General features: G+C 25.3%; 6 protein-coding genes across 6 annotated transcripts in view; 1 reads left to right on the top strand and 5 right to left on the bottom strand. All coding sequences in view use genetic code 6, as the record gives it.

Moving 5' to 3' along the window:
• TTHERM_00979960 (leishmanolysin family protein) overlaps positions 1 to 459 on the bottom strand; it is a gene marked incomplete at both ends in the record, with an annotated part of 2,119 nt that extends 1,660 nt beyond the window's left edge. Inside the window, one exon of the mRNA XM_001016928.3 lies at positions 1 to 459. This exon is cut by the window's left edge and continues 112 nt beyond it. Within this exon, the coding sequence (XP_001016928.3) occupies positions 1 to 459 (459 nt within the window).
• Positions 460 to 3,021: 2,562 nt separating this feature from the next.
• TTHERM_00979950 (leishmanolysin family protein) lies at positions 3,022 to 6,262 on the bottom strand (the record flags this gene model as incomplete). Its single annotated transcript, XM_001016927.2, has 4 exons — positions 3,022 to 3,174; positions 3,234 to 4,247; positions 4,435 to 5,289; positions 5,390 to 6,262. 4 exons carry the CDS (start codon positions 6,260 to 6,262, stop codon positions 3,022 to 3,024), a joined length of 2,895 nt encoding a protein of 964 aa, XP_001016927.2.
• A 2,507-nt stretch (positions 6,263 to 8,769) lies between these two features.
• On the bottom strand, positions 8,770 to 13,937 carry TTHERM_00979940 (leishmanolysin family protein; the record flags this gene model as incomplete). The annotated part of the gene is made up of 6 exons (XM_001016926.3): positions 8,770 to 8,925; positions 9,019 to 9,903; positions 9,968 to 10,852; positions 10,939 to 11,958; positions 12,125 to 12,979; positions 13,053 to 13,937. The coding sequence occupies 6 exons, from the start codon at positions 13,935 to 13,937 to the stop codon at positions 8,770 to 8,772; spliced, it is 4,686 nt and encodes a 1,561-aa protein (XP_001016926.1).
• TTHERM_000979949 (hypothetical protein) lies at positions 13,339 to 13,713 on the top strand (the record flags this gene model as incomplete). Its single annotated transcript, XM_012797824.1, has 1 exon — positions 13,339 to 13,713. One exon carries the CDS (start codon positions 13,339 to 13,341, stop codon positions 13,711 to 13,713), a length of 375 nt encoding a protein of 124 aa, XP_012653278.1.
• A 2,226-nt stretch (positions 13,938 to 16,163) lies between the features above and the next one.
• TTHERM_00979930 (leishmanolysin family protein) lies at positions 16,164 to 19,461 on the bottom strand (the record flags this gene model as incomplete). Its single annotated transcript, XM_001016925.1, has 4 exons — positions 16,164 to 16,316; positions 16,376 to 17,392; positions 17,642 to 18,496; positions 18,589 to 19,461. The coding sequence occupies 4 exons, from the start codon at positions 19,459 to 19,461 to the stop codon at positions 16,164 to 16,166; spliced, it is 2,898 nt and encodes a 965-aa protein (XP_001016925.1).
• Positions 19,462 to 21,917: 2,456 nt separating this feature from the next.
• TTHERM_00979920 (leishmanolysin family protein) lies at positions 21,918 to 27,068 on the bottom strand (the record flags this gene model as incomplete). Its single annotated transcript, XM_001016924.1, has 6 exons — positions 21,918 to 22,067; positions 22,160 to 23,044; positions 23,105 to 23,989; positions 24,075 to 25,082; positions 25,253 to 26,107; positions 26,181 to 27,068. The coding sequence occupies 6 exons, from the start codon at positions 27,066 to 27,068 to the stop codon at positions 21,918 to 21,920; spliced, it is 4,671 nt and encodes a 1,556-aa protein (XP_001016924.1).
• Positions 27,069 to 27,084: the final 16 nt, after the last annotated feature.

Here is a 27,084-nt window from a genome sequence, read left to right as displayed (position 1 = left end):
AGGAATACCATTTGTTTAATCATCTAATGAAGGAATTACTTTTATACAAGTGCCATCAGAAGTTTGTTTGTTGTTAAATACATTATTAACAGTGTTTGGTTAAACCTTGATGAAATTAGAAAGTAAATTAACAACTGTAGTTGATACAGAAGTCAAATAGTTAATTTAATCTGTAGTGATAGACGGACCACCTGGTTGTGAAGTTAAACGAGTAAAATCTGTTGTTATCCTGATAGGTAAAGTAGTTAAACCTCCTAAATTTCTATTTAATTAATCTTCTGAGGAATTAATAGGATTTTATTTAAAGTACTCATTAAGTTGTTTTTGTGTTTCTTAAATTAAATCATCATAATCATGAGAGCATGCATATCCTTCATGAGCAGAAACAAGGTTTTGAGTTTATAGAAAGAAAAAAAGAATTAAAATATTCAGACAAATAGTTTTGTTTAAGTCTTACATTTTTTATTGTGTTTCTCAGTTTATTATTTCTTTAATTAATTAGAGACTTTAAATATTACTTCAAACACATTCAACAACTTTTTTATGAATTAGTATTTAATAAAAAATTAGAAGTTTTACAAGTATTTCTTCAAATAAAATATCAACCACAAACAAATTTAACAAACTTTTCATATTTTTTTAAAGACTCTATCATCTTAAGTTTTTACCATATGTACTCTTTTCTTCACCATAATAAGTATTTGAGAAAAAATAAAATAATTGAATAAATTAATCATAGGAGTGAAGTTAAAGAGATTTTGAAAAGAGATCGATTCAAGTTCAAAATTATACAAGTTGTAAATAAAAAATGATACTACAATTAATTTACAATCCTTTAATAATTTCCCTAATTCTAATTTTAGTGATAAACATGAATTTGGATTAAATTTAAAATTTTGTATGTTTTAATATTTAATATCAATAATAAATATTATGATCACTCAATATCAATAAGTTTATAAGAATCTGATTAAGAGTAAATTTAAATACCTTTTAAGCTTATTTTGTATTATAAAATATTTTTTTTATATTGTTAAACTTAATATTTTTTTCAAATTTTTATAAAAACTTAAAACTATAAACTTATAAACTTAGCTTAGAAAAAAATATCTTTGAAAAAGAGATTTTTTTAAAATTTATTTGTAATTGCAATAAATTTGAGTGGTAAAACATAATGTTTTTCAAATTATTTATTTATTAATATATATGCAGCTGGATTTAAGTTTTTTCAAACATAAATATTTTAATTTATATAAAAAAAATTTTTCAAAAGCAAATAAAGTTGAACCTAAAAATAAATTAGAGAAACTAAAATTATTAGGTTTTTCAAATGTTTATTGAAATATGATTTGCATTTATTTTATCTCCTTTTTAAAATTCTATTATTTAGATAAAAATTAAGTTTTACACAAATTAATTCAGTATTTTAGGTATTTTTCAAAATGTGTTCAGTAAAATAGAAAATATTTAAGTGTTTTTTGGCGATTAATTAAATAATTACCTCACAATAGAAAATAAAGATAAGAGAAAAAAAGATTATTTTGTATTTAATTAAAAAATATCTGATTATTTTAATTAACTAAACAAGCTATATATGAAAGAAACTTTTAAGAATTAAAATTATTATTTAAAAAAAAGAAATATATATTTCTATATCTTTCATTGAATATAAAATCACATAAATATAATATTCAATATTAGAATATTTTTAATTTATTATATAAATGAAAGAAAAAAAAGTAAACTGTAAACTGTAATGTTCTTTTTGGTGCTTCTAATTGTTATGAATTAATTTTCATAATTTTTATTTAATCTCAAGCTTCAATACTTAAATAAAAATGAGTGGGATATTCTTCTTCTAGTTTAATAAAATTGTAAATAATAAAAATGACATTTTGTATAAATTCTCAAGATAAATAAATAACTATTTTTTAATTTCTATAAGCCTCATTTTGCATGTTTTTTAATTCATTATTTATGTTGTCTATCTTTTTAAAGAAATAAAAATTAACGTTAAATTAATAATATCAATGTCACATAAATAAAGTATAGTAATTACATTTTTAATTAAGTAATCAAAGAGTATTCATTTATTTTAAGGAAAATATTCAAGATAAGATGAATTATATTTGAGTCGTAAGAAAGACTCTATTTTACAGTCTTTATATTTTAATAATTAACTAATATATTTATATTAAGTATTGTATGCTTTTCTAAAATTATTTTTCAAGTTAGATGTATTAATCAAATATATTTTCAATTATTAAAAGTATACATGTTCTATAATTTTAATAATATTAATAACATAGTAGATTCTTTAATATCTTACTCAATCTTAATTTTATTCGAAAGCTAATAATTCTTGTGAAATTTATTATAATAATTAATGGTGAATATACATACCTCTTTATATAAGCATTTTGATTTCGCGTTTTGCCCTCTCTATACCTTAAATTATTTATTTCATTATTTAATTTTTTAAGTAAATTTCATGATATTAGTTAAGTATAAACTAAAAAATTAATAAAAAAATTATAAAGATTGAAAAAAATTAAAATTATTAATATTATTAATTAAATTCTATTATAAAATTATTTATTTTTATATAAATAATGTTAAAATGCAACAGCCATTCAAAAAAATAGTGATCTCAATTCACTAAATTTTTGAATGGCATTTAGCTAAATATAAATTGGAACAAATCATAAAAATAAAACATATTCAAATTATTTTAAATATTGAATTCAATCTCATTGCTTGTTTAATTATCACAACAAAAAACTAACTATTTTAATTTTTGCAAAATCTAAAATATTATTAATTATGTTATAAATTTTTTACTGCTTAAATATATCATCAAATCTAATTTTTACTAATATTTTGAATTTATTCATATTATCATTTTATTTAAAAAGTGATACAAATTTTAAAAAGAGTAAAGTTTCAATATAAAAAACATAATACTTTAACTTCAAAAGTTTATTTTAATAAGTTAAATATCTAATAATTTATATAAATTGGTCAAAAAGATAAAACCATCATTAAAAGCCAAAGCATTAAAGCAAAATAGTTTCTTCTAGAAAAAGTTTTATCACTTATTAAGACACATATTTGATTGTTATTTCCAGAGTACCCTTTAGGGCATTCTTTAACACAGCTTTTTTGAGACAAGAACTAATTAAAAATAAAAAAATTATTAATACAATAAATTTAAAAAAGAGCAATTTTATTACATAGCCATTAGAACAAGATAAGCATGTTGAAGGATCTTAACAAGCTGAACAATTTGTAGGACATTAGGTACATGTTTAATTAGATTAATTGGCGTATAATCCTTAACTACATTAAGCTACACAATTTGTTCCTAATAAATAGAAGTTTTTATTACATGATGCGCATGTTGTAGGCTAGAAAGTACCACTACATGTAGAGCAGGGAGAAAAGCAAGATGAGGAATTAATGCAAACTAGTTAATTTTTATATGTGTAAGGCTTATAATTAGCATTGCAAGTTTTACAAGAATTTCCATCAGAACATATATCGCATCCATTCATACATGGATTGCAAATATAGCTTGGACCATTAAAATATCCATCTTAACATTTTGTTACACACTAATTATTAAATAAATACAAGCCATTCTCACAAGATAAGCAACTGCTGGGATTAGATGAAGAACATGTTCTACAATTTGGTGCACAAAGAGTACATATATTACCCTATTGTCTATAACCGTTAGAACTATCACATAAAATACAAGTATTTGCATCTGAACAGGTTTTGCATCCAGTTGGACAAGCAGTACAAGTCATGTTTATTGAATTTTTATAAAAACCTGATGGACAATTAGAGCTACATGTATTCCCTTAAAGATAAAGATTTTATGCGCAAGAAAGACAACTAGTAGGAGTAGATGTGCATGTAGCGCAAGGAGAAGCACATGAAGGATTAATACATGTTGTTGAACTCATAATATAACTAGATATACAACCAGTGCAATTAGTATAACTAATACAATTAGAGCATCCATCAGGACAATTCTAACAAGTCTTTGTAGTTTCATCAGCAAATTATCCACTTGGGCAAGTTGCAACACATGAACCATTACTTAAATATGTCAAAAATTGGCATGCTTTACATTAATTATTGCTTGGACCCGAGCACTATGAGCAAGAAAAGTCACATTACTTGCATAAACCTGTAGCTGAATCTGGATAAGTTCCATTTTGGCAGGTTGGCCTACATACCTTTTAATGATTATTATTAAATTAGTTTTTTTTTTAAATAGATTAAGTGGGTATTTATTTTTCTAAAAATGGTTCATTTGAAAAATTCTAATTTAATTCAAAATTTTTTGAAAAAATTTAAATAAAAATTTATTCTGAAATAAATAGATTAAATAATAATATATTTAAAAAAAATAAAATGAATTACATTATCAGAGTTACCAAAAGTTCCGTTTGGGCATGAAGACACACATGCTCCAACTTAGTTAATAAAACCATTACACTATTAATTACAATCAACACCTCCAAAACCTGGATTACACAAGCATTATCCTCTAATGCAAATACCATTGTAAGTACAAAAGTTTACACACTATTAATCATCACATAGTCTTCGAATATTAGATGGACATGTTATTTGACCTAATTTAGTTCCTTAATAGACTACATCCTTTGAATTTCCTTAATCGCTAATTCCACAAACGACTTGAGTACTCGGAATTTGAGAGAAATTAATTGTTAGTTATGATTTATCAGGAGAACACTAAGTAAAATGGCATCTAAGTTTATCATTGTAGTTATTTTATTTAGCAGTAGGACTGTAAACAGTAGAAGTAAAACATTTAGAATTGTAAGAAAAATCATTTGAAGTATCAGTGTAATATGATGGAGGATTAGCTTACTAACTTTAATTAGCTATATCACTGCATAAAAGATTATAATCAATTTCAACTACATTGCAACTGTCACCAAAAGGATCACTATTTGCCCCTTAGCCTTACCCATCACCCCAAAAAGAGCAAGCTGTTTAACCAGAACTTACAAACTCTTCATATTGAATAGAACTTTTGCAAGCATTTTCGAAGAAGTCGCAACCTTTACCTTTTCCCCAATAGATAGGATCAGTTAAATTTTCATTTACATCATCCCAATATCCAGTATCTTTGAGAAGAGCGACAGTAAAGATACTTAAATTTAAGCCTTCTAGAAGAGCAGATGCTGTCATTAATTCACTCCTGATAACTGTTCTTTCCCAATGTGAGTTCTTAGATCCCGAATCACCCTAAATAAATTAACAAAAGTAAATAAAAAATGAAAATACAAACAATAAAATAAAATCATTTTTTTTTATTTTATACTTAAAATAAACATATCCTAATTACTTAATTTTCTAATTGCATTCCTTGTAAGGTTTGGCATCCATAGTATTTTTGTGCTGTAGCTAATACATTTGGAGATCCTAATAAACTTGTCTATATTCCTCTAAGAGTTTGAGTAGTAATTAATTTGTTTGCTGCTGCTTAGCCTAAGAGTTAATTAGTAGCTTTATTATACCAGTTCATCATCGCATCATCAGAAAAACCAAGGATATGGACGACTTCATGTAATGTTACCATAACATCATTTTAATATTACTCCAGATTAGAACCAGAATTCTTCATATTAGCAATGTTAAATAAGACTCTTCCAAAATTTGGTCTTATATATGTAGAGCTACTTTAAAGATTGCAAGAGGCTGCATTTGCTAAATATCCTTCTTTTGCTTCATTATTAAAAATGAAATATAAATGAAGATCTGATTAAGCAATACCTGTGGTTAAATCATTTTATAAAGGAATAACTTCGATACAAGTATTACTTTATGAAGCATCAAATTTATTATTGCTAAGGTTTGGTTAAACTTTGATGAAATTAGAAAGAAAATTAGCAACAGTAGTTCCAACAGAAATTAAATATTTAATTTAATCTTCAGAGATAGCTGGCCCTCCTGGTTGTGAAGATAAACGAGTAAAGTCTGTTGTAACCCTGATAGGTTAAATAGTTTAAGCGCCTAGATTTCTATCTTAATTATCTAGAGAGTAGTTGATAGGATTCTATTTAAAGTATTCATGAAGCTTTTATTAAGTTTCTTTAATCTTATCATTATAATTATGCGAGCAAGTATGTTTATTATGAGCAAATGCATAATTATTAGAGGCGAAAAAGAAGGAGAGAATCAAAATATTGAAAAGAGCAGTTCTTCTAAAGCTGATCATTTTTTTAAGATTTTTTGTTTTTCTTACTTTTTTAATTTATCTGAGTAGAGTTTATTATTTGATTAAGTATAATATTTTTTTGTGTGTTAGTATTTAATGACCAACGATTAAGTCTAAGATATATGTGTTACAATAAAAAACAATCAATTTGTTAATAAAATAAAATTCGACTTTTCTAAAATATAACCATATAAAAGTAAAAAAAATAAGTATTAAATGAAATTAATTTTTATTTAAATAAGCACTAAATTAAAAAAATCCAATGGTAAAAATACTAATATAGATTAAATCATAAATAAACTTGATTTATATAATATTTATTTATCTTCTAAATAATAAACATAGAAAGAAGTACTTCAAAAAGATATTTTTTTATTTTGTTTAAAAATGGTAAAAATAAATATATTAACCAATATTTTAAATTTCTTTATATATCAAACCCCTCCTCAGTTTTTGCAAATATTAAAAATGATTTTTAATAGATATCTAAAATAAAGTTAACGTTACAAATAAAAATACTATCCATATATTTTATGTATTTATTTCTAAGGTTGAAATAGGAAATTAAATTTTTAGTAATCTTGTATTTACCTTTAGAGCATTAAATAAATTTTTAATTAAATTCACCTAAAAAATAACCTTAATCACATTAGGCTACACAAGAGTTAGATTGAAAATAAAATACTTAGTTGCTAAATGAATAAAAAATACAAGAATATGTGATTAATTATTGATAGATAAATTTCTTTAAAATACTTTGGGAAATGAAATAGAAAAGAAATTTTTATCATTTTGAATTTTGAGATAAATTAATGATTTATTACACATATTAAAAACCAATTTTGAAAACTTGCATTTTTTTTGTAACTTAATGATAATATAAATTCTTCAAAAAACAAATCAAATAATTGATGGTATTTAGTTCATTGAATTCAAAATCTTTATATGATTTGGCATAAAGTGGTAGCAAATTTAACTAAAATCTTATTAAAAATGTGAGAAAATCCAAAACTTATTATTTACATAATAAAATTAGTATTCCATATTCAAATTTAATGTATTGCCAGAATTTAAAAGAATAAAAGGAATACAAAAAAAATTTAAACCAGATATTTTATGTATTTGTTTCTTTGAAGATTCAGTTAGAAAATTATATTTTTATAATTTAGCATTGCATTTAAAGGAATAAAGAATTTGAATAGATAATAATATAATGATAGATAATTTACCTTATAATACTTTGTAATATGAAATAGAAAGAAATTTGTATTATTTAAAGATAAGTTATTGATTAATTAAAAAATATAATACAAATAGTATTTTTCTTGTAATCTATTAAGATATCCAAAATCTTTAATAAACTACACAAATCTTTTAAGATAGATATTTAGTTTGTCGAATTTCAAATTATTAATAAGACAGTAAATTTAACTAAAATCTAATTTAAAATTAGAAAAAATCCTAACCTTATTAATTCTAAAATAAAATTTCAAATTTAACTTTTTACCAGAATTTAAAAGAAAAAAATGCAAAACTTATAAGCTAAAAATGAATTAATAACTGAAGTTATGTTTAGTAACATTTCTGAAAACAGTGAAGAGATATTGAAATTTTTTGTTCCATTTTAATTACATATTACTTATATTATTTAAAATTGTATATTTTTAAACTATTTTACTTCAAGCCACAATATTTTTAAAATTTTTATAAGAATATATTTTAACTAGGAGACCCTTACTTAATTTTTTTGATTATTTTAACTATTTTATTTTCTCAAATATAACAAATTTAAGATTATACAAAAAGATGAATAAAGTATTTAATTAAAAAAGTATAATTGTGTTCTAAATAATTTCTAATTTTACAAAAATCCTTCTATTTTGAAGTAAATAATCAATAATAAAGGTTTTCTTAAACTAAATTAAATTCCTTTATAAGTTATTACAAACTTAGATCCTTATTTACAATATTTTTCTTCTTTTTTTTAAAAATAGAGAAACATTCATAAACAGTCATTAAAAATTTTTTTAACACTTTCTATTACTCTGATGTATTTTGTATCTACCGCAAAAATTTTATTCTCAAAATTTAAAATAAATTTAATAATATCTATTCAAACATTGGTTTTGCCGAAATTTTATGAAAATAGAATTAAATCACTGGTTTATATTCAATCACTTTACTTTAGCATTATAATATTTATAACTCAACAAAATATTCTAAAAATTCAACTCTGAAAATTTAATATGATATATTCTTGCTTTAAAATATAAGAAAATATATAATTTATTTTATAAAGGCTTATAATAAATAATGTTTTTCATCCTTATTTTACTAATTAGATTGCTTCTCTTTAATAATAATTAAGATTAAGTATTAATTTATTAATAATATCATATTTTTATAATTTTTACTATAATATATTATAAAACTTAAAAAAAACATATTATTTTTAATTTTATATAAAAAAGTATTTTCTTGATAAAGATTGATTAATTTGTAATTGGTCAAAAAGATAATACTATCAATATAACCAAAAATAATATTGCAAACTATTATTTAAAACCTTAGGTTTCTATATATTTATTAATTTAAGTACATATTTAGTTATTGTTTGTGAACCCTTGTGGACATTTTGCAACACAGCTATTTAAAGACAAGATCTAGTTATTATATTTTAAAATTAATATTAGTATTTAATTGCAAAAATTGGAAAGACATATATTTAAATTTATTTAAAAAAATAGTTTTGTTACATAATTATTAGAGCAAGCTGAGCAGCTAGTAGGTCCAGAACAAGCACTACAATTAGAAGGACATTATGTGCACATCTAATTATATTAATTGGCAAAATATCCTTTATTACATTAAGCTACACAAGAAGAATCTTGTAAATAAAAGCTTTTATTACATGAAGCGCATGTTTTAGGCTAAAATACACCTTAACATGTAGAGCAAGGAGAAAAACAAGAAGATTAAGAAATGCAAATTTATACATTATTATATGTAAATAGCTGATAGTTGGCATTACAAGAAATACACGAATTTCCATCTAAGCATTAATTGCATCCATTAATGCATGGAGAACAAGTATAGTTTAGACCATTGTAAAATCCATTTGTGCAAGTAGAGACACATTTATTATTTAATAAATACATATTATTCTCACATGATAAACAAATGCTAGGATTTATCTAAGAGCAAGTGGCGCAAGGTGATACACAAAGAGTACAAGAACTACCTTAAAGTCTATATCCATTTAGACTATCACATTTTGTGCAAGTCTTAGCATCAGAACAACTAATACAACCAGCTGGACATGCAGTACAAATCATGTTTGAATTATTTTAGAAATACCCTGAAGGGCATGAAGAGTCACATGTATTATGAGGAGATAAATAAAGACCACCTATGCAAGAAATGCATTGTGTGGGATCAGAAGTACATGAAGCACATGTAGTTGCACATTAAACAGCTGTACATTTTTGCCCAGACAACTAAAACCCATTTTGGCATTAGCTACAAATAGTAGAACTAGTGCATTTAGAACATTCGTTAGGACAACTTTAGCAAATTTTTGAAGTTTGATCAGCATATTTGCCATCAGAACATGTTAAAACACAGTTATTTTATTGCAAATACTTTTTAAAAAGAAAAAAATTTTTTTATTGACAATTTAAATAAATTTATATTTAAAAAAGTTACATAATTATTGGAGCATAAAGTGCAGCTTCCTGAATTTGAGCATTTAGCACAGCCATTAGAGCATTAAGTACATCTTTATTTAGATTAATCTAAAAAATAACCTTAATCACATTAGGCTACACAAGAGTTAGCTTGTAAATAAAATCCTTAGTTGCAAGATGAACAAGTGGTTGGTTGGAATGTTCCAATGCATGTAGAGCAAGGAGAAAAGCAAGAAGAAGAACTGATACAAATTTAAACATTATTTTAAGGGAATAGTTTATAATTATTACTACATGAAGTACATGATACTCCATCAGAACATTAGCTGCAACCACTAATACATTGAGAGCAAGTATAATTTGGTCCATTATAATATCCATTTGTACAAGAAGAAACACATTAATTGTTTAGTAAATACATTTTATTTTCACATGACAAACAAGAATTAGGATTAGAAGTAGAACAAGTAGCACAGGGATATACACAAAGAGTGCAAGAGTTGCCTTAAAGCCTATATCCGTTTGAATCATCACATTTTATGCAAGTCTTAGCATCAGAGCAACTAATACAACCAATTGGACATGCAGTGCAAGTCATATTCGAATTATTTTAGAAATATCCTGTCGGGCATGTAGAAACGCATGTGTTCTAAGGAGATATATAGAGATTACCTATACAAGTAGTACAATGTGATGGATCAGAAGTACATGAAGCACAAGGGTTTGTACATTAAGAAGATGTGCATTTTTATCCTGAAAACTAAAACCCATTTTGGCATTAGCTACAAATAGTATAACTAGTGCATTTAGAGCATCCGTTAGGACAGTTTTAGCAAGTTTTTGAAATTTGATCTGTATATGTTCCATCAGGGCAAGTTTAAACACAATTATTTTGTAGCAAAAACTTTTTTTAATAATAATCAAATTATTTTTAATGAAAATTTTTATTATTAAAAGAATTAATTAAATTTATCAAGAAAAAACTATTACATAATTATTTATACATGCTGCACAAGTAGTTGAATTTGAGCATTTAGCACAACCATTCGAGCATTAAGTGCATCTTTAATTAGGTTAATCTAAAAAATAGCCTTAATCACATGAGGATACACAAGAGTTAGCTTACAAATAAGATCCTTATTTACAAGATGCGCAAGTGGTTGGTTGGAATGTTCCAATGCATGTAGAGCAAGGAGAAAAGCAAGAAGATGAACTGATACAAATTTAAGTATTATTTTAAGTGAATAGTTTATAATTATTACTACATTAAGTACATGATACTCTGTCAGAACATTAACTGCACCCAGTAATACACTGAGAGCAATTATAATTTGGTCCATTGTAATATCCATTTGTACAAGAAGAAACACATTAATTGTTTACTAAATACATTTTATTTTCACAAGAAAAGCAAGAATTAGGATTAGAATAGGAACAGGTAGCGCATGGCGATACACAAAGAGTACATGCATTTCCCTAGATTCTGTATCCTATGGAAATATCACATAAAGTGCATGTATTAGCATCTGAGCATTAAGAACATCCAGTTGAACAAGGGTCACAAGTCATATTTTAATTATTTTGGAAATAACCTGCAGGGCAAGAAGAGACGCAGGTATTTTAAGATGTAAGAAAAAGACCATTTATACATGATGTACAATATTTTGGATCAGAGCTACATGAAGCACAAGGAATTGTGCATTAAAAAATAGAAGTACACATTTATCCAGATAATTAAAATCCAGTTTTGCACTAACTACAAGTAGTAGGACTTGTACAGGTCTAACATCCATTCGAGCATGGTAAACAACTTTTTGAAGGTTCATCAGGGTAAGTTCCAGAAGGGCAGGAGGTTACGCAAGTACCGAAAAATAAGTAAGTTAAAAATTGACAAGCTTAACATTAATTGCTTCTTGGACCTGAACATTAAGAACAAGAAAAATCACATTATTTACATACACCACTATTGTTATCAGGATAAGTTCCAATTGGGCATGTAGATCTGCAAACCTAAAATGTATTTGAATTAAAGTTATTTATTTTTAAATATTATAATATCTAAAAGTCATAGTGAACCCAAAAAAAAAAAATTAATTAAAGTTTTCTAAATTAAAGAAATTCAAATTTAATAAAATATAATTAAATTTAATTTAAATAAATTAAAAAAGCACTTTACTTTATCAAAATTAGCATATGTGTTACTAGGACATTGGTTCTAACAATTTCCATCCTAATCAATAAAGTTAGAGCATTATTTACTGCAATCAACACCTCCATAACCAGGATTACATAAACATTATCCTCTTATGCAAATACCGTTATAACTGCAAAAGTTAACACATTTTTAGTCATCACATAATCTTTAAATACTTGATGGGCATGTTACTTAACCTAAAGTATTTCCCTTAAAGATCACATTCTTTAGACTACCTTAATCACTAGTACCACAAACTATTTTAGTATCAGGTATTTACGAGAAAGTAATGGTAACTTATGTCTTATCAGGTGTGCATTAGTAAAAATGGCACCTAAAATTTTTAATTTCATTATGGTTTTAAGCAGTAGGACTGTAAACGCTTGAAGTGAAACATTTAGAATTATATGAATAATCGTTTGAAGTATCAGCATTAAATGAAGGAGGATTAGTCTATTAACTTTAATTTGCTATATCACTACATAGATTATTACTGTAGATCTCAATAACACTGCAATTATCACCAAAACGATCAGAAGTAGAACCTATACCTTATCCATCACCCCAAAATGAGCAACCTTTTTAATTTGCTGTAGCAAATTCTTCATATTGAGTAGAGCTTTAGCATGCATTTTGAAAGAAATCGCAACCTTTATTTCTTCCCCAATAAATTGGATCAGATAAATTTTCATTAACATCATCCCAATATCCAGTATCTTTGAGAACTGCAACAGTGAAAACAGTCAAATTTAAGTCTTCTACAAGCGCAGATGGTGTCATTAATTCACTTCTGATGATTGTTCTTTCCCAATGCGAATTTTATGAACCTGGGCCTCCCTAAATAGACCAAATTGAATGAAAAATTAATTAATATTAAGTAGTTATTTTTATGGATATTAAATTAAATTACTTGATTCTCCAATTACATTCCTTGTAATGTTGGACATCCATAGTATTTTTTTGCAGTAGCTAAAACGTTAGGAGATCCTAGTAAATTAGTTTGTATCCCTCTAAGAGTTTGAGTACTAATTAATTTATTAGCTGCTTCTTATCCTAATAACCAATTTGATGCTTTATCATACCAGCTTTACATAGCTCCATAGGAAAAACCAAGAACGTGAATAATTTCATGCAAAGTGATCATAACATCATTTTAAAATTACTCCAAATTAGTACCAAAATTCTTCATATTAGCTATGTTAAATAAGACTCTTCCAAAATTTGGTCTAAGATAAGTTTCTCCTTGTTAAAGATTGCAAAAGCCTGCATTTGCTAAAAACCCGGCATCTGGATCACTGGTATAAATGAAATACAAATGTAGATCCGAATCAGAAACACCATCTGTTCTATCTTTTTTTAAAGGTTTTACTGTTATACAAGTTCCATCAATACTTTATTTAGGATCAAAGATATTATTGCTTGTGTTTGGTTAAACTTTGATAAAATTAGAAACAAAGTTAACAACAGTAGTAGATACAGTTTTCAGATAATTAACTTAATTATTAGTAATGGGTGGTAATTCTGGTTTTGGAGATAATCTTGAAAAGTCAGTAGTTATTCTTATTGGCTGAATAGTTTAGGCACCTAAATTTCTTTTTAATTTATCTTCTGAATAGTTGATTGGGTTTTCTTTAAAGTATTCATGAAGCCTTTAGTATGTTTTACTAATCATTTCATCCGAATCATGAGCACAAGCATGACCAATTTCAGAGTGTGCAATCACAATAAAATTATTGAGATAACAAAAGGCTGCAAATAATAGATAGACAAAAGTGAAGCTCTTCTAATTTACCATCATCAAATTAATTATTTATTTTTTTTAGTTGATTTTATTTGAAAATAAATATAATAAGGATAAAGGAATAACCTTTCAGATGTGTAAATCGTCAATTTAATTAAACTCAAAACTATTTTTGATTAAGTGATAAAATTTATTTTGTTTAATAACAACACTAATGCTTTAATTTAGACAAATAAATAATTATCCACTAAATTTCTAGCTAAAATTCAATTAACCGCAAATGATATTTAAAATAGAGTAACTTTTTTATTAAAGAATAAATGAAATATTTATTTATATAATATGTTATTAGATACACTTAAGCCTAACTAAAAGTAAAAAGACTAAGTTTTTAATTTTTCTAAATCTGTAAGTCTTTACTTATAAATTCTGTTGTATGGTTTTTACATACTTTTTTTAGTAACAGTTATTAAAAATAAAATAGACACTTAAAAAAAGTAAATTTAATAGACTTTTTAAACAATATTTTATTTTTTAAAAATAAATGGTGAAAAATGAAATTTTTAATTATATTTTACTAGAAAGAAGTTCAACTTAAAAAATTATTTAAGCATCACAATGATATCATTTTGTGTTAGTGGTTGTTATAAATATTCAAAATTTTTTTAAGCCAAAGATTTGTTTTGTTGGTAAACAATAGAGTTTGATCTAAAAACTCATCAATAAAGTTTACAATGTTTTTATTGGTAATATAAATTAATTATCAAAATATATACTTTTACATGCACTTTTTAGAAATAAAACATCATTTTAAAAATAGTATGATCTTAGATATTTTTAATTTTTATAAGATTAGCTTTTTTTTTTGTGCTAAAATTGATTATTTAAATGTGTAATTTTTTAGAAAATCTAAAATCATATTTGCTTGCTTGACTACAGATATATAAATACAGGTAAAAAATTAAATGTATATTTCTATTCATAAATGTGTAACTCGTAATTTAATTATTTTAGAGACTTTAAAATTTAATTTGTGATACTTATATTTTTTTTAAAGGTAGGTGAGAAATTAATAAAAACTAAGAAGTTTAATATATATTAATGTAATAGATCTTGAATTCGAGGTGATCATTTAGTTCTACTCTTTGCAGCTTATTAAAAAGAGAAGATAAACATGATTTTTAATTATCATAATAAAGATTACAGTAATTATTGATCTTCTTTTAAGAAGGAATAAATCTACTCTGTCCTCATAAAATTATTTTTTATATTTTTTTCTTAAAGCTACACAAAAGATTATTTTTAAAAAGCAATTTGTTGTAGTTTTATTTGTCTAGAATAAATACCATCAAGTTCTTTAGAAGTATTATAATTTGACTAAATAATATAATTTTTACTAATTTTAAAATATGATAAAATTACTAGTTTAAATAATATTATTTTAAAGATTTAAATCAAATATAAATTATTTTTAAGCACACACACATATTTCTCATCATGATTGATCTCATTCATATAATTTAGTTTCTGAATAAACTATACTTATTGTTAGTTTATAATAGAAGATGCAAAATACACTAAATATACTCTAAAAAATATAATAAAAAATAAATTGTTTTAGAATAAGACAATGAATCAAAATTAAAGTAAGCTTTCTAAATTTTTAGTTTATTTTTTAACTAAAAGTGTTCAAATCATTTAAAAAAAGAACTAATATATTCAAACAGTAAATTAAATAAAAATAATTCTCATTTTACTACCTAATCATTCTCTATTTTCAAAGAGAAATTAATTTTTATAATTAATAATTTTCGAATATTCATTCATATTTTTTAGTCAAAATTTATTAAAATTACATTTCTATAAAAAATAATAATAATTATTTAGCTATTAATATTAAATAATAAAGTATTTTTTTTTATTTTAATCATTAAATCCATTTATTTATTACTAATAATTTATTTATGTATAAATCTTAAGAGAGAATATGGTGAAATTTTATTTTAATACATTTGAAAATCTAAAAAAACTTAGATAATGATTTAATTTTTTATAAGAAGAAATATATTTATTTTAAACACATTAAACATAAATATAAATGGGTTACTTTACTCTAAAAATCTGTATTAAGAATTTATTCATATTATCATTTCATTAAAAGAAGTAATTAAAAGAGATACAAATTTTTAAAAAGTAAAGTTACAATATAAAAAACACAATACTTTAACTTAAAAAAAATATTATTGGTTAACAATCTTATAATATTTTTATATAAACTGATCAAAGTGATAAAACAATCATTAAAAGCAAAAGCATTAAAGCAAAATAGTTTCTTTCAGAAAAAGTTTTATCATTTATTAGAACACATATTTGATTGTTATTTCCAGAATACCCATTAGGGCATTACTTAACACAGCTTTTTTGATACAAGAACTAATTAAAAATAAAAAAATTATTAATTCAATAAATTAAAAAATGAACAATTTTATTACGTAGCCGCTTGAGCAAGTTGTACAAGTTGAGGTGTCTTGACAAGCTGAACAATTTGTAGGACATTAGATACATGTTTAAGTAGATTAATTGGCATATAATCCTTAGCTACATTAAACTACACAATTTGTACCTTATAAATAGAAGTTTTTATTGCATGATGCACATGTTGTAGGCTAGAAAGTACCACTACAGGTAGAGCAAGGAGAAAAGCAAGATGAGGAATTAATGCAAACTTGTTAATTTTTATATGTGTAAGGCTTATAATTAGCATTGCAAGTTTTACAAGAATTTCCATCAGAACATAAATCGCATCCATTCATACATGGATTGCAAATGTAGCTTGGACCATTAAAATATCCATCTTAACATTTTGTTACACACTAATTATTAAACAAATACAAGCCATTCTCACAAGATAAGCAACTGCTGGGATTTGATGAAGAACATGTTGCACAAGCTGGTGCACAAAGAGTACATGTATTACCCTATAGTCTATAACCGTTAGAACTATCACATAAAGTACAAGTATTTGCATCTGAACAGGTTTTACATCCAGTTGAACAAGCAGTACAAGTCATGTTTATTGAATTTTTATAAAAACCTGATGGACAATTAGAGCTACATGTATTTCCTGATTAAAGATAAAGATTTTATGCACATGAAAGACAACTAGTAGGAGTAGATGTGCATGTAGCGCAAGGAGAAGTACATGAAGGATTAATACATGTTGTTGAACTCATAGTATAACTAGATTTACAACCGGTGCAATTAGTATAACTAGTACAACTAGAGCATCCATCAGGACAATTCTAACAAGTCTTTGATGTTTCATCAGCAAATTATCCACTTGGGCAAGTTGCAACACATGAACCATTACTTAAATATGTCAAAAATTGGCAAGCTTTGCATTGATTGCTGCTAGGACCAGCGCATTAAGAACAAGAAAAGTCGCATTACTTACATAAACCTGTAGCTGAGTCTGGATAAGTTCCATTTTGGCAGGTTGGCCTACATACCTAAACAGAAATAAATAAAAATAAGTATAAATAGTTATTAATAGGAAAAATTTGTTTTAAGGTGCAAAAAACACTGAATTGAAGTATTTGTTGAATAAAATGCAAAAGTGGTATAATGCTTTTAGATTATATAGGGTTAGTGAATTTAGATAATTCAAAATTTTAGAAAAAATTAAAACAAAAATTTTTTTTAAAGGGTACAGAAAAATAAATAGATTAAATAATAGAAAATAAAATAATATGAATTACATTATCAGAGTTACCAAATGTTCCGTTTGGACATTAAGACACACATGCTCCAGCTTAGTTAATAAAGCCATTACATTATTGGTTGCAGTCAGCACCTCCAAAACCTGGATTACACAAGCATTATCCTCTAATGCAAATACCATTGTAAGTACAAAAGTTTACACACTATTAATCATCACATAGTCTTGGAATATTAGATGGACATGTTATTTGGCCTAATTTAGTTCCTTAATAGACTACATCCTTTAAATTTCCTTAATCACTAGTTCCACAAACGACTTGAGTATTAGGAATTTGAGAGAAACTAATTGTTAGTTATGATTTATCAGGAGAACACTAAGTAAAATGGCATCTAAGTTTATCATCGTAGTTATTTTATTTAGCAGTAGGACTGTAAACAGTAGAAGCAAAACATTTAGAATTGTAAGAAAAATCATTTGAAGTATCAGTGTAATATGATGGAGGATTCGCTTATTAACTTTAATTAGCTATATCGCTACATAAAAGATTAGTATAAATCTCAGCTACATTGCAACTGTCACCAAAAGCATCACTATTTGCCCCTTAGCCTTATCCGTCACCCCAAAAAGAGCAAGCTGTTTAACCGGAATTTACAAACTCTTCATATTGAGTAGAACTTTTGCAAGCATTTTGGAAGAAATCGCAACCTTTACCTTTTCCCCAATAGATAGGATCAGTTAAATTTTCATTTACATCGTCCCAATATCCAGTATCTTTGAGAAGAGAGACACTAAAGATACTTAAATTAAAGCCTTCAACAAGAACAGAAGCTGTCATTATTTCACTTCTGATAACTGTTCTTTCCCAATGTGAGTTCTTAGATCCTGAATCACCCTAAATAATTTAAAAAAAGTAAATAAAATTCAAACAATAAAATAGAATCAATTTTTATAATCTTATATTTAAAGTAAGCATATCCTAATTACTTAATTTTCTAATTGCATTCCTTGTAAGGTCTGGCAACCATAGTATTTTTGGGCTGTAGCTAAAACATTTGGAGATCCTAATAAACTTGTCTATATTCCTCTAAGAGTTTAAGTAGTAATTAATTTGTCTGCTGCTTCTTAGCCTAATAGTTAATTAGTAGCTTTATTATACCAGTTCTTCATCGCATCATCAGAAAAGCCAAGGATATGGATGACTTCATGTAATGTTGCCATAACATCATTTTAATATTTCTCCAGATTAGTACCAGAATTCTTCATATTAGCAATGTTAAATTAGACTCTTCCAAAATTTGGTCTTATATATGTAGAGCTACGCTAAAGATTACAAGAGGCTGCATTTGCTACATATCCTTCCTTTGGTTCATTATTAAAAATGAAATACAAATGAAGATCTGACTAAGGAATACCTGTGGTTTAATCATTTTATGAAGGAATAACTTCGAGACAAGTACTAAATTATGAAGTATCAAATTTATTATTGCTAAGGTTTGGTTAAACTTTGATGAAATTAGAAAGAAAATTAGCAACAGTAGTTGAGACAGAAATTAAATATTTCATTTAATCATCTGAGATAGCTGGGCCTCCTGGTTGTGAGGATAAACGAGAAAAGTCTGTTGTAACTCTGATAGGTTAAATAGTTTAAGCGCCTAGATTTCTATCTTAATTATCTATAGAATAGTCAACAGGATTCTATTTAAAGTATTCATGAAGCTTTCTTTAAGTTTCTTTAATTTTATCATTAAAACCATGTGAGCAAGAGTGTCCATTATGAGCAAATACATAATTATTAGTTGCAAAAAAGAACAAGAAAATCAAAATATTGAAAAGAGCAGTTCTTCTAAAGCTAATCATTTTTTTAAGATTTTTTTGTTTTTCTTACTTTTTAATCTTTCTGAGTAGAATTTATTATTTGATTAAGTATAATATTTTGTGTGTGTATTAGTATTTAAAGACCAACAATTAAGTCTAAGATATATATTCATTACAATAAAAAACAATCAATTTGTTAATAAATCAAAATTTGACTTTTCTAAACTATAACCATACAAAAGTAAAAAAAATGAGTATTTAATTAAATAAATTTTTATTTAAATTACCACTAAATTAAAAAAAAATACAAACATAGAAGTGCTTCAAAAAAAAATATTTTTTATTTTTTTAAAACATGACATTTATAGGTTTCAGTAATAAACATTATTTTAAATTTCGATATATTAAAACCCCACCTCAGTTTTTGCGTATATTAATAATGGTTGTTAATAGATAACTAAAATAAAGTTAAAGTTAGAAATAAAAATATTATCCATATATTTTATGTTTTATTTCTAAGGTTGAATTAGGAAATTAAATTTTTTGTAATCTCGTATTTACCTTTAGAGCATTAAGTATATTTTTAATTAGATTCATCTAAAAATAACCTTAATCGCATTATACTGCACAAGGATTAGCTATTAATAAAATCCTTAGTTACTAAATGAATAAAAAATACCAGAATGTATGTGTGATTAATTACTGATTGATTAATTTCTTTAAAATACTTTGGGAATGAAATAGAAAAAAAATTTATTTCATTTTGAATTTTGAGATAAATTAATGATTGATTACAAATACAAAACATGAATTTTAAAAATTTGTATTTTTTTTGTAACTTAATTAGAATCTAAATTCTTCAGAAAAAAAATCAAATAATTTATGGTATTTAGCAGATTGAATTCAAAATTTTTATATGATTTGACATAATGAGGAAGCAAATTTAACTAAAATCTAATTAAATATGTGAAAAAAAATGCCAAATTTATGATATACACAATAAAATTAATATTCCATATTCAAATAAAAAATTTTACAAAAATTTAAAAGAATAAAATGAATTTAAAAAAATGTTAACCAGATATTTTAAGTATTTGTTCTATTTGAAGATTGAGTAAGAAATTTATTTTTTTATAGTCTCGCATTGCATTTAGATGAATAAAGAATTTGAATAGATAATAACATACTGATAGATAATTTACCTTACAATATTTTATAAAATGAAATAGAAAGAAACTTGTATTATTTAGAGATAAACTCATGATTAATTACAAATTATAATAATTTGTATTTTTCTTGCAACTTATTGAGATAATCAAAATCTTTAATAAACTAGACAAATTTTTTACAATAGATATTTAGTTTATCGAATTCCAAATCCTTAATAAAGAAGCAAGTTTAACTAATATCTAATTAAAATTCGAAAAAATTCAAAACTTATTAATTCTAATATAAAATTTAAATTTCATTTTTTCAAATTTAACTTTTTACCAGAATTTAAAAGAAAAAAATTCATAACTTGCAAACTAAAAATGAATTAATAACTGAAGTTATGTTTATTAACATTCATGAGAATAATTAATAGATATTTAAACTTTTTGTTCCATTTTAATAATATATAAATATTACTTTTATTATTTAAAATCATATATTAGTTCAAACCACAATATTTTAAAAAATGATTATAAGAATTTATTTTAACTTTGAGTAAATCTATTTAATTCTTTTGATTGTTTTAATAATTTTATTTTCTAAAATATAACAAATCTAAGATTTTTCAAAAATATCAATGAACAACTGCCTTAATCAAAAAAGTATTGTTTTCTAAATAATTTCTAATTTTATGAAAATCCTTCTATTTTGAAGTAATTGACTTTGATATAATTTAAAAATTTTATATCTACTCCAAAAACTTTTATTCTAAAAATTTAAAATGAATTTAATAATATCTTTTCAAATTTTGGTAGATTATATTAAGTATATTTTAAATAATAATTTAAAAATAAAAAATTATATTATTTAATTTAAATAAAAATTATCCATAAATCTATTTTATCTTTGCTTAACTATTAAATTTTAACATACTTTGTATAAATTTCATTCAAAAAATAGATAAAAATTAATTAAAAATCTTTGATGTATAAAGTTATTTGTTCCTAGATAAAAAAATTGAAACTTGATATTTCAAAATAATAAATAAATAAATTTAAAGGCATATTATTAGATTTTTATCTAATAAAACTAAGAATAAAGAAAATAAATGAAATTTAGAGAGTTTTTAAAAATAAATTATCATAAATAATATTTTTCATCTTTATTTAAATAATTAGATTATTGCCTTTCTTTAATAATAATTAAGATTAAGTGTTAATTTTTTAATTATATCATATTTTTATTATTTTTACTAAAATATATTATAAAACTTAAAAAAACTTATTATTTTTAACTTTATTTAAAAAAAGTATTTTTTTGATAAAGTTTGCTTAATTGGTAATTGATCAAAAAGATAATACTATCAATATAACCAAAAATAGTATTGCAAACTATTATATAAAAGCTTAAGTTTCCATATTAACTTAAGTACAAATTTAGTTCTTGTTTGTGAACCCTTGTGGACATGCTGCAACACAGCTATTTTAAGACAAGATCTATTTATTTTATTTTAAAATTAATATTAGTATTTAATTATAAAAAGGGAAAGACAAATATTTCAATTTATTTAAAAAAATAGTTTTGTTACATAATTATTAGAGCAAGCTGAGCAGCTAGTAGGTCCAGAGCAAGCACTACAATTAGAAGGACATTATGTGCACATCTAATTAGATTAATTGGCAAAATATCCTTAATTACATTAAGCTACACAAGTAGAACCTTATAAATAAAAGCTTTAATTACATGAAGTACATGTTTTAGGCTAAAATGCACCTTTACATGTAGAGCAAGGAGAAAAGCAAGAAGATTAGGAAATGCAAATTTATACATTATTATATGTATATAGCTGATAGTTGGCATTACAAGAAATACACTAATTTCCATCTAAGCATTAATTGCATCCATTAATGCATGGAGAGCAAGTATAGTTTGGACCATTGTAAAATCCATTTGTACAAGTAGAGACACATTGATTATTTAATAAATACATGTTATTCTCACAAGATAAACAAATGTTAGGATTTATCTAAGAGCAAGTAGCGCAAGGTGATACACAAAGAGTACAAGAACTACCTTAAAGTCTATATCCATTTAGACTATCACATTTTGTGCAAGTCTTAGCATCAGAACAACTAATACAACCAGCTGGACATGCACTACAAGTCATATTTGAATTATTTTAGAAATACCCTGAAGGGCATGAAGAGACACATGTATTTTGAGGAGATACATAAAGACCACCTATGCAAGAAATGCATTATGTGGGATCAGAAGTACATGAAGCACATGGAGCTGCACATTAAACAGCTGTACATTTTTGCCCAGACAACTAAAACCCATTTTGGCATTAGCTGCAAATAGTAGAACTAGAGCATTTAGAACATCCGTTAGGACAGTTTTAGCAAGTTTTTGAAGTTTGATCAGCATATGTGCCATCAGAACATATTAAAACGCAGTTATTTTATTACAAGTACTTTTTTAAGGAAAAAAATTTTAATAACAATTTAAATAAATTTAACTTGAAAAAAATTACATAATTATTAGAACATGAAGTGCAACTTGCTGTATTTGAGCATTTAGCACAACCATTAGAGCATTAAGTACATCTTTAATTAGATTAATCTAAAAAATAACCTTAATCACATTAGGCTACACAAGAGTTAGCTTGTAAATAAAATCCTTAGTTACAAGATGCACAAGTGGTTGGTTGGAATGTTCCAACGCATGTAGAGCAAGGAGAAAAGCAAGAAGATGAACTGATACAAATTTAAACATTATTTTAAGTGAATAGTTTATAATTATTACTACATGAAGTACATGATACTCCATCAGAACATTAGCTGCAACCACTAATACATTGAGAGCAAGTATAATTTGGTCCATTGTAATATCCATTTGTACAAGAAGAAACACATTAATTGTTTACTAAATACATTTTATTTTCACATGACAAGCAAGAATTAGGATTAGAAGTAGAACAGGTTGCGCATGGTGACACACAAAGAGTGCAAGAATTATCTTAAAGCCTATATCCGTTTGAATCATCACATTTTGTGCAAGTCTTAGCATCAGAGCAACTAATACAACCAATTTGACATGCAGTGCAAGTCATATTCGAATTATTTTAGAAATATCCTGTCGGGCATGTAGAAATGCATGTGTTCTAAGGAGATATATAGAGATTACCTATACAAGTAGTACAATGTGATGGATCAGAAGTACATGAAGCACAAGGGCTTGTACATTAAGCAGATGTACATTTTTATCCTTACAACTAATACCCATTTTGGCATTAACTACAAATAGTATAACTAGTGCATTTAGAGCATCCGTTAGGACAGTTTTAGCAAGTTTTTGAACTTTGATCTGCATATGTTCCATCAGGGCAAGTTTAAACACAGTTATTTTGTAGCAAAAACTTTTTTTATAATAATGAAATTATTTTTAATGAAAATTTTTATTATTGAAAGAATTAATTAAATTTATCAAGAAAAAATGATTACATAATTATTTGTACATTCTGTGCAAGTAGTCGAATTTGAGCATTTAGCACAACCATTAGAGCATTAAGTGCATATTTGATTATTTAAAAAATAACCTTAATCACATTAAGCTACACAAGTGTTAGCTTGCAAATAGAATCCTTAGTTACAAGATGCACAAGTGGTTGGTTGGAATGCTCCAATGCATGTAGAGCAAGGAGAAAAGCAAGAAGATGAACTGATACAAATTTAAACATTATTTTAAGTGAATAGTTTATAATTATTACTACATGAAGTACATGATACTCCATCAGAACATTAGCTGCAACCACTAATACATTGAGAGCAAGTATAATTTGGTCCATTGTAATATCCATTTGTACAAGAAGAAACACATTAATTGTTTACTAAATACATTTTATTTTCACAAGACAAGCAAGAATTAGGATTAGATTAGGAACAGGTGGCGCATGGTGATACACAACGAATACATACATTTCCCTAGATTCTGTATCCTTTGGGAATATTACATTAAGTGCATGTATTAGCATCTGAGCATTAAGTACATCCAGTTGAACAAGGGTCACAAGTCATATTTTAATTATTTTGGAAATAACCTGCAGGGCAAGAAGAGACGCAGGTATTTTAAGGTGTAAGAAAAAGACCATTTATACATTATGTACAAATTTTTGGATCAAAGTTACATTAAGCACATGGACTAGTGCATTAAAGAGTACACGTTTATCCAGATAATTAAAATCCAGTTTTGCACTAACTACAAGTAGTAGGACTTGTACAGGTCTAACATCCATTCGAGCATGGTAAACAACTTTTTGAAGGTTCATCAGGGTAAGTTCCAGAAGGGCAGGAGGTTACGCAAGTACCAGAATATAAGTAAGTTAAAAATTGACAAGCTTAACATTAATTGTTACTTGGACCTGAACATTAAGAACAAGAAAAATCACATTATTTACATACTCCACTGCTATTATCAGGATAAGTTCCAATTGGGCAGGTTGATCTGCAAACCTAATATTTATTTGACATTAAAGTAATTAATTTTTTAAATATTATAATAGCTTAAAGTCATAGTATGCCCAAAAAAAAAAAATTAATTAAAGTTTTCTAAATATAAGAAATTCATATTTTATAATATGTAGATTAAAATTAAATTTAAATAAATTAAAAAAGCACTTTACTTTATCAAAATTAGCATATGTATTACTAGGACATTGGTTCTAACAATTCCCATTCTAATCAATAAAGTTAGAGCATTATTTACTGCAATCAACACCTCCATAACCAGGATTACATAAACATTATCCTCTTATGCAAATACCGTTATAACTGCAAAAGTTAACACATTTTTAGTCATCACATAATCTTGAAATATTTGATGGGCATGTTATTTAACCAGAGGGATGTCCGTTAAAGATCACAATCTTTTTACTACCTTAATCACTAGTTCCACAAACTATTTTAGTATCAGGTATTTACGAGAAAGTAATGGTAACTTATGTCTTATCAGGTGTGCATTAGTAAAAATGGCACCTAATATCTTCAATGTCATAGTAGTTTTAAGTAGTAGGACTGTAAACGCTTGAAGTGAAACATTTAGAATTATATGAATAATCGTTTGAAGTGTCAGCGTTAAATGAAGGAGGTTTCGTCTAATAGCTTTAATTTGCTATATCACTACATAGACGATTGCCGTAGATTTAAATAACACTGCAATTGTCACCAAAAGGATCAGAAGTAGAACCTATACCTTATCCATCACCCCAAAATGAGCAACCTTTTTGATTTGCAGTAGCAAATTCTTCATATTGAGTAGAGCTTTAGCATGCATTTTGAAAGAAATCACAACCTTTATTTCTTCCCCAATAGATTGGATCAGATAAATTTTCATTAACATCATCCCAAAATCCAGTATCTTTGAGAAGCGCGACAGTGAAGAAAGTCAAATTTAAACCTTCTAAAAGCGCAGATGGTGTCATTATTTCACTTCTGATGATTGTTCTTTCCCAGTGCGAATTTTTTGAACCTGAGCCTCCCTAAATAAACCAAATTAAATTAAAAATTAATTAATATTAAGTAGATACTTTTAAGGATATTGAATTAAATTACTTGATTCTCCAATTACATTCCTTGTAAGGTTGGACACCCATAGTATTTTTTTGCGGTAGCTAAAACGTTAGGAGATCCTAGTAAATTAGTTTGTATCCCTCTAAGAGTTTGAGTACTAATTAATTTATTAGCTCCTTCTTACCCTAATTACTTATTTGATGCTTTATCATACCAGTTTTACATAGATCCATAGGAAAAACCAAGAACGTGAATAATTTCATGCATAGTGAGCATGACATCATTTTAAAATTACTCCAAATTAGTACCAAAATTCTTCATATTAGCTATGTTAAATAAGACTCTTCCAAAATTTGGTCTAAGGTAAGTAGCAGTTTGTTAAAGATTGCAATAGCCTGCATTTGCTAAATACCCGGCAGTTGGATCACTGTTATAAATGAAATACAAATGTAGATCTGAATCAGAAACGCCATCTGTATAATCTTAATATGAAGGTTATACTGTTATACAAGTTCCATCACTGGTTTATTTAGTATCAAAGATATTACTGCTTGTGTTTGGTTAAACTTTGATTAAATTAGAAAGAAAGTTAACAACAGTAGTAGATACAGTTCTCAGATAGATAACTTAATCATCAGTAATGGGTGGTAAATCTGTAAATGGAAATAATCTTGAAAAGTCAGTAGTTATTCTTATTGGCTGAATAGTTTAGGCACCTAAATTTCTTTTTAATTTATCTTCTGAATAGTTGATTGGGTTTTCTTTAAAGTATTCATGAAGCCTTTCGTATGTTTTACTAATCATTTCATCTGAATCATGAGCACAAGCATGGCCAATATCAGAGTGTGCAATCACAATCAAATTATTGAGATAACAAAAGGCAGCAAATAGCAGATTGATAAAAGTGAAGCTCTTCAAATTTGCCATCATCAAATTAATTTTTTTT

This window comes from Tetrahymena thermophila (genome assembly GCF_000189635.1).
Source record: "Tetrahymena thermophila SB210 genomic scaffold scf_8254634, whole genome shotgun sequence".
NCBI lineage: Eukaryota > Ciliophora > Oligohymenophorea > Hymenostomatida > Tetrahymenidae > Tetrahymena > Tetrahymena thermophila.
This window is presented reverse-complemented; position numbering and strand designations above follow the sequence as displayed.